Source organism: Ambystoma mexicanum, chromosome 10 (assembly GCF_040938575.1).
Source record: "Ambystoma mexicanum isolate Mex_15411 chromosome 10, UKY_AmexF1_1, whole genome shotgun sequence".
Taxonomy (NCBI): domain Eukaryota; kingdom Metazoa; phylum Chordata; class Amphibia; order Caudata; family Ambystomatidae; genus Ambystoma; species Ambystoma mexicanum.
In genome coordinates this window covers 71,248,440-71,260,531 of record NC_090932.1, presented here as the reverse complement: position 1 = coordinate 71,260,531, position 12,092 = coordinate 71,248,440, and the positions used below count along the sequence as shown (strand labels likewise).

Sequence of the window (12,092 nt, the reverse complement as noted above, 5' to 3'; positions counted from 1 at the left end):
CTGTCCCTGATATCCAGATGCATCAAGAATGGGTGGTGGCTCTCAGCAGGCAATACAGTGCCTTTGAACCCATCCATAGGTGCACGCCTGTGAAGCACGTTGTCCCAAGCGAGGGAAGAACTCTCTGTTGCTCCCTCCAACTTCATACTAAAATGCAGTAGAATCATACTATGGTCTCTGCTGCATCAGCGAGCCATAGATGTAGCACACGAGGGACACCGGCGAATTGTGTCTACCAAAAGTCTATTCAGCCAAAAGGTGTGGTTCGCTGGCATGGACAGCCTACTAGAGAAAACACTCAAGTCATGCTCCATCTGTCTCAGCTTGCAGCCACACACCTTCCCGGAACCGCTGCACATGACCCCGCTAACAGACCATGTGTGGGAGGAAGTGCCGATTGACTTCACTTGGGCATATACATCCTTGTCCTGCTTGATGAGAACTCCCGGAACCCGGATCTAGTTCTGATGCGAGCAGAGAGGACACCTGGTTTCCGAGGGAGAGTGAAGCTTTGCGTTACCCTCGTGGTGAAGATGAGTCGACAGACGAGGGTACTGGGAAAAAAGACGACCCAGAAAACAAGATGGTCCCAGTCGCTGAGGAGTGGCCACGCAGAGTCATACAGCACACCAAAAGGCGGATTGAAGAAATGGGTCATCTCTACTCAATTTCATTTGGGGAGAGGTTGTGATGTTCTGGTGCACGCAACATGTGGGACACGTGTGCTCATGTGACCTGAGGTGATGTCGTGAAGGAGGTGGTCGGAATAAAGTTAGTTCCTTGTTGAAAGCCCCTGTGTAGAGTCCGTTGTTGGTGTCGGTGCGTGATTGGGCTAATTAGGCTTGAAGGCCGATGCTACAGGGGTCTTGTTAACATAAAATGCAAGGATAACAATCTGCATGCAGACGGTGTGGTGAGGTGGGTGAGGAGATCTGGAGACAGCATAGGGTCTGAGTGCCTATGTTTAGCACTTGTTTTAAAGGTGCAAAGTAGTAGAAGGGGTTCCCTTCTGGTGGCTGGGGCTCTCATTTAACATGCTGTGAAATAGGGTAAGGCTACAGAGCTACTGTTTCAGGGTAACCTTTTTTCTTCCTGCAGCAAAGCAAGGGGCTAGACACAACACTCCATGGACCATAATATATGAACATAAGGAAAGAGCTTGCAGACAGGAAGGGGGTTGAACACAATGGAAAATGAATTCCTTGGACATTTGTTTATGAAACATTTATGAACTATAACAGGGTTTGTGCATGATCAATCATAACAGTACAGACATTCGCAGCCTGGGAAGGGCGCTCAGCCAATTAGGTGACTGGAAGAGTGGGCGTGAATACAGTGTGTACCACCCGCTCTTTGCAGCCACCCGAGGCCCTTTCCCGGGCAGCGCCATCTTGATTGTGGGGAGGCAACAGGGAACCTCACCCTGTTGCCGCCCCATGTGCACACCCCCCATGATATTAGCACCTCCATTTCTGGACCGCAGCGCTTCCCGCCCACAGCTGTCCCCATGGAAATGGAAAAGGGACCAAGTCCATTTTGAAATGGCAGCAGCCATTTTATTTTCTTGGTAGATTGGGTTTGCCCAATAGTGTTGAAACCCCTCACCCAAGAACAAAATAAACTATTTGCACCCCGGGCAAACCCTGCAGTGTTTGTTTTGTTTATTTATTTACAGTGCGCGCCAGACCCAAGGGTATCAGGGCGCAGAAGATACAATAAGTCTTTCAGCTTTGGTTACAAGTGGCAAATATCATACCGGTTGTGAAAATATACAGTGAAGTAGGTACATGGTGAGTATAAAGATGCATATACTTCAAGAAGGCATTATAAGCAAGAACAACATACAAATTGCGAGATACACAATATAATAGGTATTTAGTAGGTATATAGATACATATAGCACAGGGAAGACTCAGTGCTGGAAGGAACATCATTTAAAGGCAGACTGAGATCTATTTACAATGCAGGAAGGGTAGGAAGCCGGTGACTTACTGGTCCTTATCTTTAAGCCAGATGATAAGATTCTGTCTAAATGTAATAAATGTTTGGTCAGCTCCCAAAGGGGGTGGCAAGGAGTTCCAAAGCTGAGCTGCCTTCACTGGGAAGCTATCCACTGTGAATATCAATCACTCCCAAACATGGGGGCGAACAGGCTGGAGATGGCCCACATCCCTTGCCGAGTCCCTCGCTTCACCCGGGCCTGCCTAGGCTTGGGCTGGCGGGCTGTTACCACCCATGTACGCTGCCTCAAGCTGGGGGGTGATTGCTACTTTATTTCTGCCCCACAGCATGGAGGGGGAGATGGGTGAATGTGATGATCCACGAGGTCCTATTTCAGTCATGTACAGGTGGATGCTGCAGTGTGGTGGGGAATTAGACATGATCATTCAGGGGGGTCTCACTGCTCCCTAGAACACTATCATTCTTTCAGGAATCACTGAGTGGGGCTGTAATATCACTAAAGCACTAATGTTTGTTTTTCTCAGGGCTGGTATGATTACAGGCTCACATGGAATGTGACGGAATTCTATGGCATCGAGATTATTCGCATACCTGCTGACCTCGTCTGGCTGCCCAAGATCACTCTGGAGAACAAGTAAGACCACTAAGTGTCCTTTTGATCAAAAGTGATCCGTTATAACAAAATCACTGATCCATGGCTCCCATGCTAAAAATGTCATCATTTCAGGTACTACTAATGGCATAGTTGACTATTCTGAGCCTGGTTGCGCCAATTACTAATGTCTTTTAATACCTCTGCTGCATTTAGCCAAATTTACGAACACCACACCTGTAAGTGGCCACTGAATATAAATCACAACTTACTAAGGAATGCCCATTTGCACTGAGTTAGTTTATTTATTTAGTTATATATTCATAAGATGCCGCAGGCATAAGGGCGCCAACTCAAAAACAGGAAAGTTAGACGGGACACACAGAAAAAGGAGAATACATGTCTGTTCTAACGATTACTTAAATAGGGTAGTCTTCAGAGCCCGACGGAACTTTAGGTGGTTGATTTTCCAGTCTTAATGCAGTAGGGAGAGTGTTCCAGATCTTGGCGGCTCTAACGGGGAAATACCTACCTAGTGTGTTGGCCCATTTGTGGGTTACACTATTGATCTGACCCTGATTTCCCAAACGCCGAGGTCTTCAAAGGACATAAGGGGAGACCAATGATTTCAAATAGAAAGGAGCTGTGCCATGAATGCAATGGTGTACCAGGGAGCTAGATTTAAAAGCAATCTGATCCTTCAGGGAGCTAGATTTAAAAGCAATCTGATCCTTCACATTCAGCCAGTGTAGGTTCCTTCCACTGGCTGATACATGTTCGCCTCTTCATATGTTTTTAATGATGCGTATAGCATTATTCTGAATTGTCTGACATTTTGTCAGACAAGTGGTGTTTGCCGCTATCAATAACGCATTGCCGTATTCCAGTCTCGAAAGTATGGTAGCTTGGGCAATGGTACAGCAGTTCTCTTCAGTGACAAGGGGCCTGATGTGTCTAAGCAAACGTAGATGTACTGACAGTTCTTGCTTATTTGATTTACATGGGTTTCAGCGCTCAGGGAAGATCCAAAGTGATGCCCAAGGTCTTTACTTTGCCTAAAACTGGGATAGCCTTATTCTTGATTTCAAAGGTTATGAAGTCCACGCTCAGCTTGGCGCAGGCCCGCCAGGAGCCAAAGATGAGAAGCTCAGTCTTACTGACTTTAAAGCACATACAGTTGGTAGTCATCCAACCCTCAATGATATCGTAGGCCCCTGAGATTTTAACGGAGTCCTCAATATAGTTGTCACTCAGCTCTACGACCAGCTGAGTGTCGTCGGCATAGTTAATAAAGAAAGTACCAGTATCTTCCAGAAGGGCACCTAAGGCTCAGAGGTACAAGTTAAAGAGCACAGGTGATAGGCTAGCACCCTGGGGTACTCCACAGCTAATTGCAGCCAGTGATGAGAATGCTTCGCCCCAATGAATTTTTGATTAGCAAGGAAGGAGTGGATCCAATCGATCACCCCCTTTCAACAATTTCCTGCCTGTTCGAGGGATCGCAGTAGTTTGTTGTGGTCCAATAAATTGAATGCAGCGGACAGGTTAAGTAACACCATCACTCCAGCTTTCCCATCATCCATTATCTTCAGCATGTGGGTCTGCAGATCAATGAATGCTGTTTCCGTGCTATGAGGTTGCCTGAAACCGGATTGTTGCCTGTGTAGGATATTATTAGCCTCAACAAAGTGTTGGAGCTGCCCTGCAGCATAACTATCAAGGATTTTCAACAGGAAATGGCAGTTATTGATCAGTCTAAGGTTACTTCAGTCTTTGGGGTCCAAGCCTGTGTTTTCTTAGCAGGGGAGTGACCATCACAACTTTGATGGCTTCAGGACTATAACTGTCTCTAAAGGAGGCGTTAACCATATGGGACAAAAACGGGATGAACAGTTCTCGATGTTCCAGAATGATCGTAGGGGAAGAATATTTTTGGCGCATGAGGTAGGTCGCATGGTTTTCAACATGGCTCTCATATCCACGTTTGTAACGGGAGAGAATACAAATGTATCCTGTTCTGGTAATTTGACATCATTTGTCAGGTGTCCTGAGGTCACGTCTGACTGGGACAATGCGTGAATAATCTTTTCTCTTGCTTTGTGAATTTTAGCTTTGAACATGTTTTGTACGTCCGCACAGTCTGTGGCTGGGCTGGACCGTAATAGCCAGGGCTTTTGGCTCCTCTACAGATCTCAAGATTGGTGGAGTTTCGTGCCTTGTTGATTTGATCATTATAAACATCTGTTTTGGCATTTGAGATGTTCAGTTTGTATGTTTTTTCTGCTAGCTTCCAGTTGGTTTTATTTTCCACTGAGGCACATTTTAGCCAAATGTCTTCCAGGTTCCTTTTGTCAGTCTTAAGGAGTTTAAGTGCTGGTGTGATCCATTTTTGGTGGCCGGAGTTTGCACTGACCCACTTGAACCGAATGGGAGCTATTCTATCTACCAAGTCCAGAAAGGGAGATGAAAACGCAGACACTAAGGAATTACACAAATCTGTGTCCGAGGTCTGCATCATGAGGTTCTGCATGCTAGTGGTGATGTGCGTCGGGAGGATCTTGTTAAAGTTCATACTCAGTAATTTGTGAGGGTTATTAGGAATCTGAGGTAATGTCCCCTGAAAAAGGATGTGAAAGTCGACGCGGTGATGGTCTGACTGGGTAAAAGGCAGGGTCTTATCAAGGAAGGTTTCCAGATTTCACGACAGTACCCGGTCTAGTATGTTCTTTTTGTACAAGGTGCGTTCATTGTTAAGAACGACATAACTGAAGTTATTAAGGGACCGCTCCAGGTCCACGGCATCTTTGTCCGCGGGGTTACCCCTCCAACGATTCAGGTCCCCCAAAAATAAGGTGCCACAGTTTGGTCCACTAAATATGCCTAATAGGCTAGTTATTTCCTCGTTAAAACCTGGCATAGCTGTCGGTGGCCGATAGATCAAGATGAGGTTGACACAGCTTTGATTGGGGGGCGTTATTTTGATGTGCAATATTTTGCACCCTTGACATAAACACAGGGATTGGAAGAAGTTATACTTATTTCTAAAGATGAAAATCACTCCCCCTCCATATCCAGATTCCCTATTGCCGCAGAAAATGGAATAGCCCTCCGGGACGGCTCTCTCAATCATGGGACCACCAGAGTCTAGGATCCAGGTTTCTGTGAGACACATGGTATCGATATCTCTATCCAAGACGAGGTCATGGATATCATGTGCATGTTTATTTATTAGCCTTGTGTTAAGGAGGCTCGTTCTAATTTTTATTCGTTCATCCTTTTGTGAATTTTCATTGCAATTGATTTTTAAATGAATTTTGTTCACATTTGTAAACACAATGAAATCCACATACTTTGTCCACTCAACATAAACGTTTTCAATCAATAGTTTGATTTGTATCACTCTATTATACCACTTTAGTGCCAACAATGTTCAATTTTTGAGTATTGACAATATTAGAACAAACTGGGCCTCATTATGAGGCTGGCGATAGCCGTGCCTGTAGTACAGGCACGGCTGCTGCCGGCATCCATTTTTTTCTGGTACCCAGAAAAGGGCAATTACTGGGTCATTACGACCTTGCCGGCCCCGGTAATTGCCCTTTTCTGGGAGCCGGTAAAAAGTCTTCCCCATTCCCATTGAGCACTATAGGGCTCAATGGGAATGCGGAAGGTGGTAGCACCGGTACTGTTAATAACGGTACTGGTGCAACCGTCATGTTCTGCTCACTGGTGCCAGTACAGCCACCAGGTCAGACCTGGTGGCTGCAAAGGCACCCACGAGCAGAACTCGTAGTTTGCTGGTACGGTAACAACGGTCCCAGCAAAGTTACCGGTACCATTGTTACTGTACCGGCAAACTCGTAATGAGGTCCACTGTGTTGTTAAACCAGTTACGTGTCTATGCGGCCCAAGCAAACTTGTTATATTCCTGGAACAACCTGCTAAAGTAACCGGTTAACTAACCTGACCTGCTAAAACGGCTGACATGTGATTCACTCGTGGGCTCATATGGATCATTACTGGGTCTTATGGTGAGCTTCTTCAGGGCTGATTGTCTTATTTTATTTGACTGTTTTTATAATCACAGTTTCCTTGTGATATGATATGATATGATAGGTTATTTATAATGCGCTTAATACCCAGAGGTTTCTAAGCGCGAACCCGGGATCGAACCTGTGTTGCTCGGTGTCGTCTTGCTTGCAAGGCGAGCACATTGCCCCTGAGCTATCCTCCCAAGGATTTTGTGGTTTCCTTGATATATCTCTCATATATTGCTTAATTCTATACATCAACCAAAGATGCGATCTGCTTTTCTTTTCAACTTTTTTAGTAATTATCCTTTTCATATGTTGTTGAAGGTATACTTCTCATCAATATGTTTTTGTGGTTTTTGCACTCAAATTGCTTTTCTTCTCTCTCCTCACCTTTATTTTAGGATTGGAGAGTGAAGCATGTTAACCGTTTGTTACAGTGTTTCAGTGTTTCCATTTCAGGTACATCAACATATGATGCAGATAAAATAAATATGGGCCTCATTATGAGTTTGGGGGTATTAGCGTTGCTACTGATTAAGAGTTACCAACAGTGGTAACTGTGAATTTTCACCTGATTATGAGTTGTGCTTAGTCCCCATTCTGAAGTCCCATGGGACTTCATTAGGGAATGGAGGAATTACCACCAGAGGTAATTCCTCAATTACCTTTGCAGGTAATACCTTCATGCATATGCTGGAGGTACTTTCTCCATATGAGCATGCAACACATTGGGCCTCATGCAAGTTTGGTGGTAATTCGGTAATCATTCTGCCAAATTACTGACAAAATCAGTTACTGTTACCGCTACTTGGTCCCAGGGTTAACCACAGGATTACAAGTGGGGGTAAGGCAGTGTTAGTCCCCATGATTGGAATCCATAGGTCTCCATGGGGATTTTGTCAGAATTACTGCTGCAATTACTACTAATACTGATGCATGCTTGAGGTAAATCTTCCACTTCAACGACAAACTCAGGATTTGGCAGAGTGGTAAAAATGATGGTAATTCCACTACTCCCCTTTACCAGTCTGTCAAACTCGGAATGGTGCCCGCTGGGCCTAAATGCCAGTATGGTACTAATTCCATGATTTTCTGTGGTATTACTGCCAAACTCATTTACTGTTATCGCAACTCAGTCGAGTGAATTTTCTGCCAAATTTCAAGTTGTGGTAAGGTGGTTTTAATCACCATTTTCGCAGAGCATAGGACGCCAGGTGATTTTCGCAGATTTACATGCTCATTATAAACTTGGCGGTCTGGAAATAAGGGTGCCTTTAGCAACGTACCGGCACCCTTTCTGGACTGCCAAACTACGAATATGCTGGTAGGGGCCACGGAAATGGTGTTACAGGGTCGGTGGTAGCCCACCGCCTACCGATGGGTTTTACTGTCGACCTCATAATGAGGCCCTTACTCTGAGTGGTAATTCCACCATGGTCAATCAACCAAGTTTTAGAGGTAAAATTGAGGAATTATCTCTAGCTGCAACCTTGAGGTAACTCCCCCACTTCATCTCGAAATTCAGAATTTGGGAGAGCAGTAAAGTTTGCAGTAATTCCGTTACTGACCACAAAAGTGGCTCTAAGAGAATGCAGGCTGTAAAAAGACTATCCCACTATCACCAATACTTTTTGTTGTCTCCTAAATTGGGGTTTGAAAAGTCTGACACTTTGACATGTGTTACCACTTACACCCGGTACACCGGAAAGATTTAGTTGGATTTGAAAAATAAGCGCATAACACAATGTACCAGGCAGCTACAGCTGCATCTGGTTACTGATAGAATAGAGAAACAAGCTACCTGAGAAGTGATGACATATAATTACAACATAAAGGGAGACTTATGTAAACAGGTGATTTTTCAATCATCTAGGAAAAATCTTTGGAGAATTTGCAGAACGAAGGTGGACCGGGAGATATTCTAGAGATGAGCGCCCAGTATGGAAAAGCGTTAATCAACTCTAGTTAGACGTGTGAGGAATTAATACATAACAGGTCTAGAGTGAAGGAACGAAGAGGACGTCCAGAATGATAAGACTTCATTTTTAGTGCAAGACTTTGGTGCCAAACCATGGATACATTTGAAAACCAAGCACAGGTCTTTGAAAGCAATCTGTTGAGAAACAGGTAAACGATGCAATAATCGCCAAGAGCCGGAGACAGAAGCAGACTTGGTACGTTGCAAATAAGCCTGACAGTGATATTCTGGGTAACCTGCAAGCGTTTGAGCAGGTAATTCGGCAGTCCAGCATAAAGAGCATTAGCGCAGTTGGGACGAGAGTTCACTACGGTGCAAACCACCACTGCACAGGTGGCATGCAGGAGAAAAGGAAGAATGCATCTAAGCATACACCGGCTCTACTAACCTCCTTAACTTGGATTGCTAGTTTAATTTCAGGGTGCCAAGGGACTGCTAGGTTCTTAATCTACTTTGCTAGTTTTGGAACGCAGGCCGAATGTGGAAAGTGGCAGAGGGCATCTCAATGGGTCTCTCAAAAGATTCACAATGCCTAGTAACATGGTCGCCAACTTTGAGGGTTAGATTGGAGTTTAGTGTTAATCAACCAAAATTTAATCTCAGAAAGGCAGGACTGGAGGTGGAAAGTTCTCTTGTGGGCTGAAGACCCTAACTAATAATTCAAATCATCAGCAGGGCCATCCTATGAAATATACAAGTTTGAGTTTATTGCTTGAGGAGATAGCTGAGGAGAGAAAATCCTCCAACCCAGCTGAAAATCTATTTGCAGGGACTGGGGTGCTGTAGCCAATGACAGACTTTATAGAGTTAGAATGGGAGAATTTGAAATTGATTTAACAAATTTGTGACAACTCATCCGAGTTTAGAATTTCGAAAATTTGACGCAAGAATATGGAAGTTGTAAATTGCTGCCATCCCTCGCCCCCAGTAATTTACCCTAAGGACCCATTTGATCAGATTGCAATCTGAGACCATTAATGGAGAGTAGTGCAAAACAGACATCAGATAACCCGTTTCTGTGATGAATTAAGCATCTATCTTATATTCATTAATGAAATTAGCGATGGCAGTAGCATTGCTGACCACAGATCTGGCATTCCCCAGTGTGCAGTAAATATTGCTTAGATATAGCATGCTGTATGGCAAAAACTGTCACTTTTGGCGCAGAATTGCTATGTCTACGTCCAAACCCATTTGTGCTATAAAGAGAGGCAAACATCTGTTAGATAAGCTTGTTCACAGTCATCTCCAGTGAGAAATGCCATTGTGCAGCATTGCATTTGCCAGCTGTCAAAGGACAATACCCCACGGCCACTGCGCATCGTGTAGATTCACAAGAAAAACATGTTGATTTCACTTGGGAACTAAAGAGATACACAGTCTGTTAATCAAAAAATATGATATACTGTACTGCAGTTACTACATGCATATGTGAGCACAGGTCCAACATTCGTATTGCCAACAGACAAGCGAGCTTAGTCCAACACTATTTGGACCACCATGATTCTGACAGCGATATTTTTGGGCTAATAATTAATAGCATTCACCCCGATAGGACTAACTGGTCTACCAAAGCGTGCTTATTGTACCATGAGAAAAATTGGATTCTACGTTTGCAAGGTCATGATCGTGGGCTCAATGAATTGATCGAGTGGCTGAATAAGTTGAGCAGGCTCTTATCTACGAAGGTTTAGTGGCTATTTAGATTTGATCTTTTACACCATTTACATTCTACCATTTACCTTTGCAAAGATTTATTGTTCTTCTTTTTTGTGTCATTTGTCATTTCCATTGCCTGCTGCACCTCAGTAAGTGCATTTTCCTGCCCAGCTGCCCCCATCCAGCCATGTTAAATATCTGTGCCAGTATACAATTTAAAGTGTTTTTTTGCCATTTTCGGCGTTCGCTGCCCACTCCCCTACCTGGCCAGACCCTCTTCCTGAATCCTTCCCCTCCCTCTGTCAGGATTCAGCCTATAATATCACACAAAACAGGAACAGGACTATAGGTATTACTAATATTTCTTCAGTTTGGCAATACTGGGATTGAGTTACCTATTATGACCCTGGCCGGAAGAACACCCTTACCATACAGAGTGTTCTGTCCCTAGTTTGAGAGTGGAGTATTGCCTATCTAAAAGAGGATAGACAAGGAGGGAAAACTGGCCCTAGCCCTACAATGAGTAATTGATCAGTATTGCCAGAGTGTTATAAGGCTTTCCCAATTAGGAGCATAAAGAAATGGCATAAAAATTAGTGTTCTTGGGAGAACATACGACGGGGGATTTATTCACCCTCCGTAGTGTGTGCTATCCCCACCCATCTATATACTTGCATAGAGCAAGTGTAAATTACAAAACAATTAATGAAAGAGAACAGTGTTAACCGAACTGAAGCTGCCAACAGCACATCACTGCTCGCTTGCGCTTTTCCCCGCTCCTCCCTACTAACCCATCCTACCCTATCCTTCTCGCCTTCCTTTTCAGATCCGCCGGAGCGCCAGTGGACCACTCCGGTGGTGATAGCGCGCAGTATAAATATCCATTAACATGAACAAATAAAACACAGATTAGCATTTCTATTCAAACTACGAGAATTTGTCGGATTAAAATGGCACCTGAGTAAAGTCATCTTTTGTAGCTTTGTGGTGTAGCTACCACTCTCTGAGCTCTAGTTGACTTCTGGAGCTCATGGGCACAGCGTCACAACATCTGAGATAAATGACTTCACAATTTGGCAAATTCACAGCTGGATTCAGCACTCTTTGGGCCTCATTACACGGACAGCGGTAAGGGTTAACGGTCACCGTTAATGGTACCGGTGACCGTTAACCCTTACCGCCTTACTACGAGGTCCCTTTGCGGGTTGGAGAATTTAACGCCTGCTTTTTGCAGGCGTTAAAAACCAATCCGCAAAGGGACCAGGGAGCTAATTACGGTACCGCAATTTGCGGTGCCGTAATTAGCTCCTTCCCCATTCCCATTATGCCCTATGGGGCAAAAATGGGAATGGGGAAGGGCAATGGGGCAAGGGGGAATTACCGCCCCACCAACCTTGGAATAGGGCGGTAATTCCCCTTTCCACCAAGGCGGTGCCGGTATTTTACCGGCATGCTCCAAGGTCAGTGTAATGAGGCCCTATGACTTTGCCCTGAGACCTTGTGCTCAGATTTTCCTTTCTAAAAACTTCTTATTTGCAATGACGAGTTGGGTTGCTAGGACCAAGCAAGATTTAAGATTTTCGGTTTGCTCAAGAAATGTTCCTAACTTAAGTGGCCTGACAGCACGTTTTGAACTATCCTTAGCTATGAAACTAAAGAGGGGTTTGACTACCAGCTGCGTGTAATTGAGGAGGCATGTCCTGTTTTAAGTAATTTTCAAAAGTAGTTCTGAATGTTTCTGAACATGTAGCTTGCAGAGCCCAGCTGGAAGCGTGTTATGTTTTATTTATTTTCTTCTTTTACAGTGAAACTTTTATTTTTCCATTCAGCTTTTGCTTTCTTCTGAGCAGGTATGCCTTTGCTCAGG

The 12,092-nt window shown here is 44.4% G+C and overlaps 1 protein-coding gene across 1 annotated transcript in view; it reads left to right on the top strand.

Annotated features, from left to right (window-relative positions):
- LOC138491165 (acetylcholine receptor subunit delta-like) overlaps positions 1 to 12,092 on the top strand; it is a 233,938-nt gene that overhangs the window by 84,218 nt on the left and 137,628 nt on the right. The window contains exon 4 of the mRNA XM_069617540.1: positions 2,487 to 2,596. Coding sequence (XP_069473641.1) covers positions 2,487 to 2,596 — 110 coding nt within the window. The remainder of the gene's footprint in view (positions 1 to 2,486; positions 2,597 to 12,092) is intronic.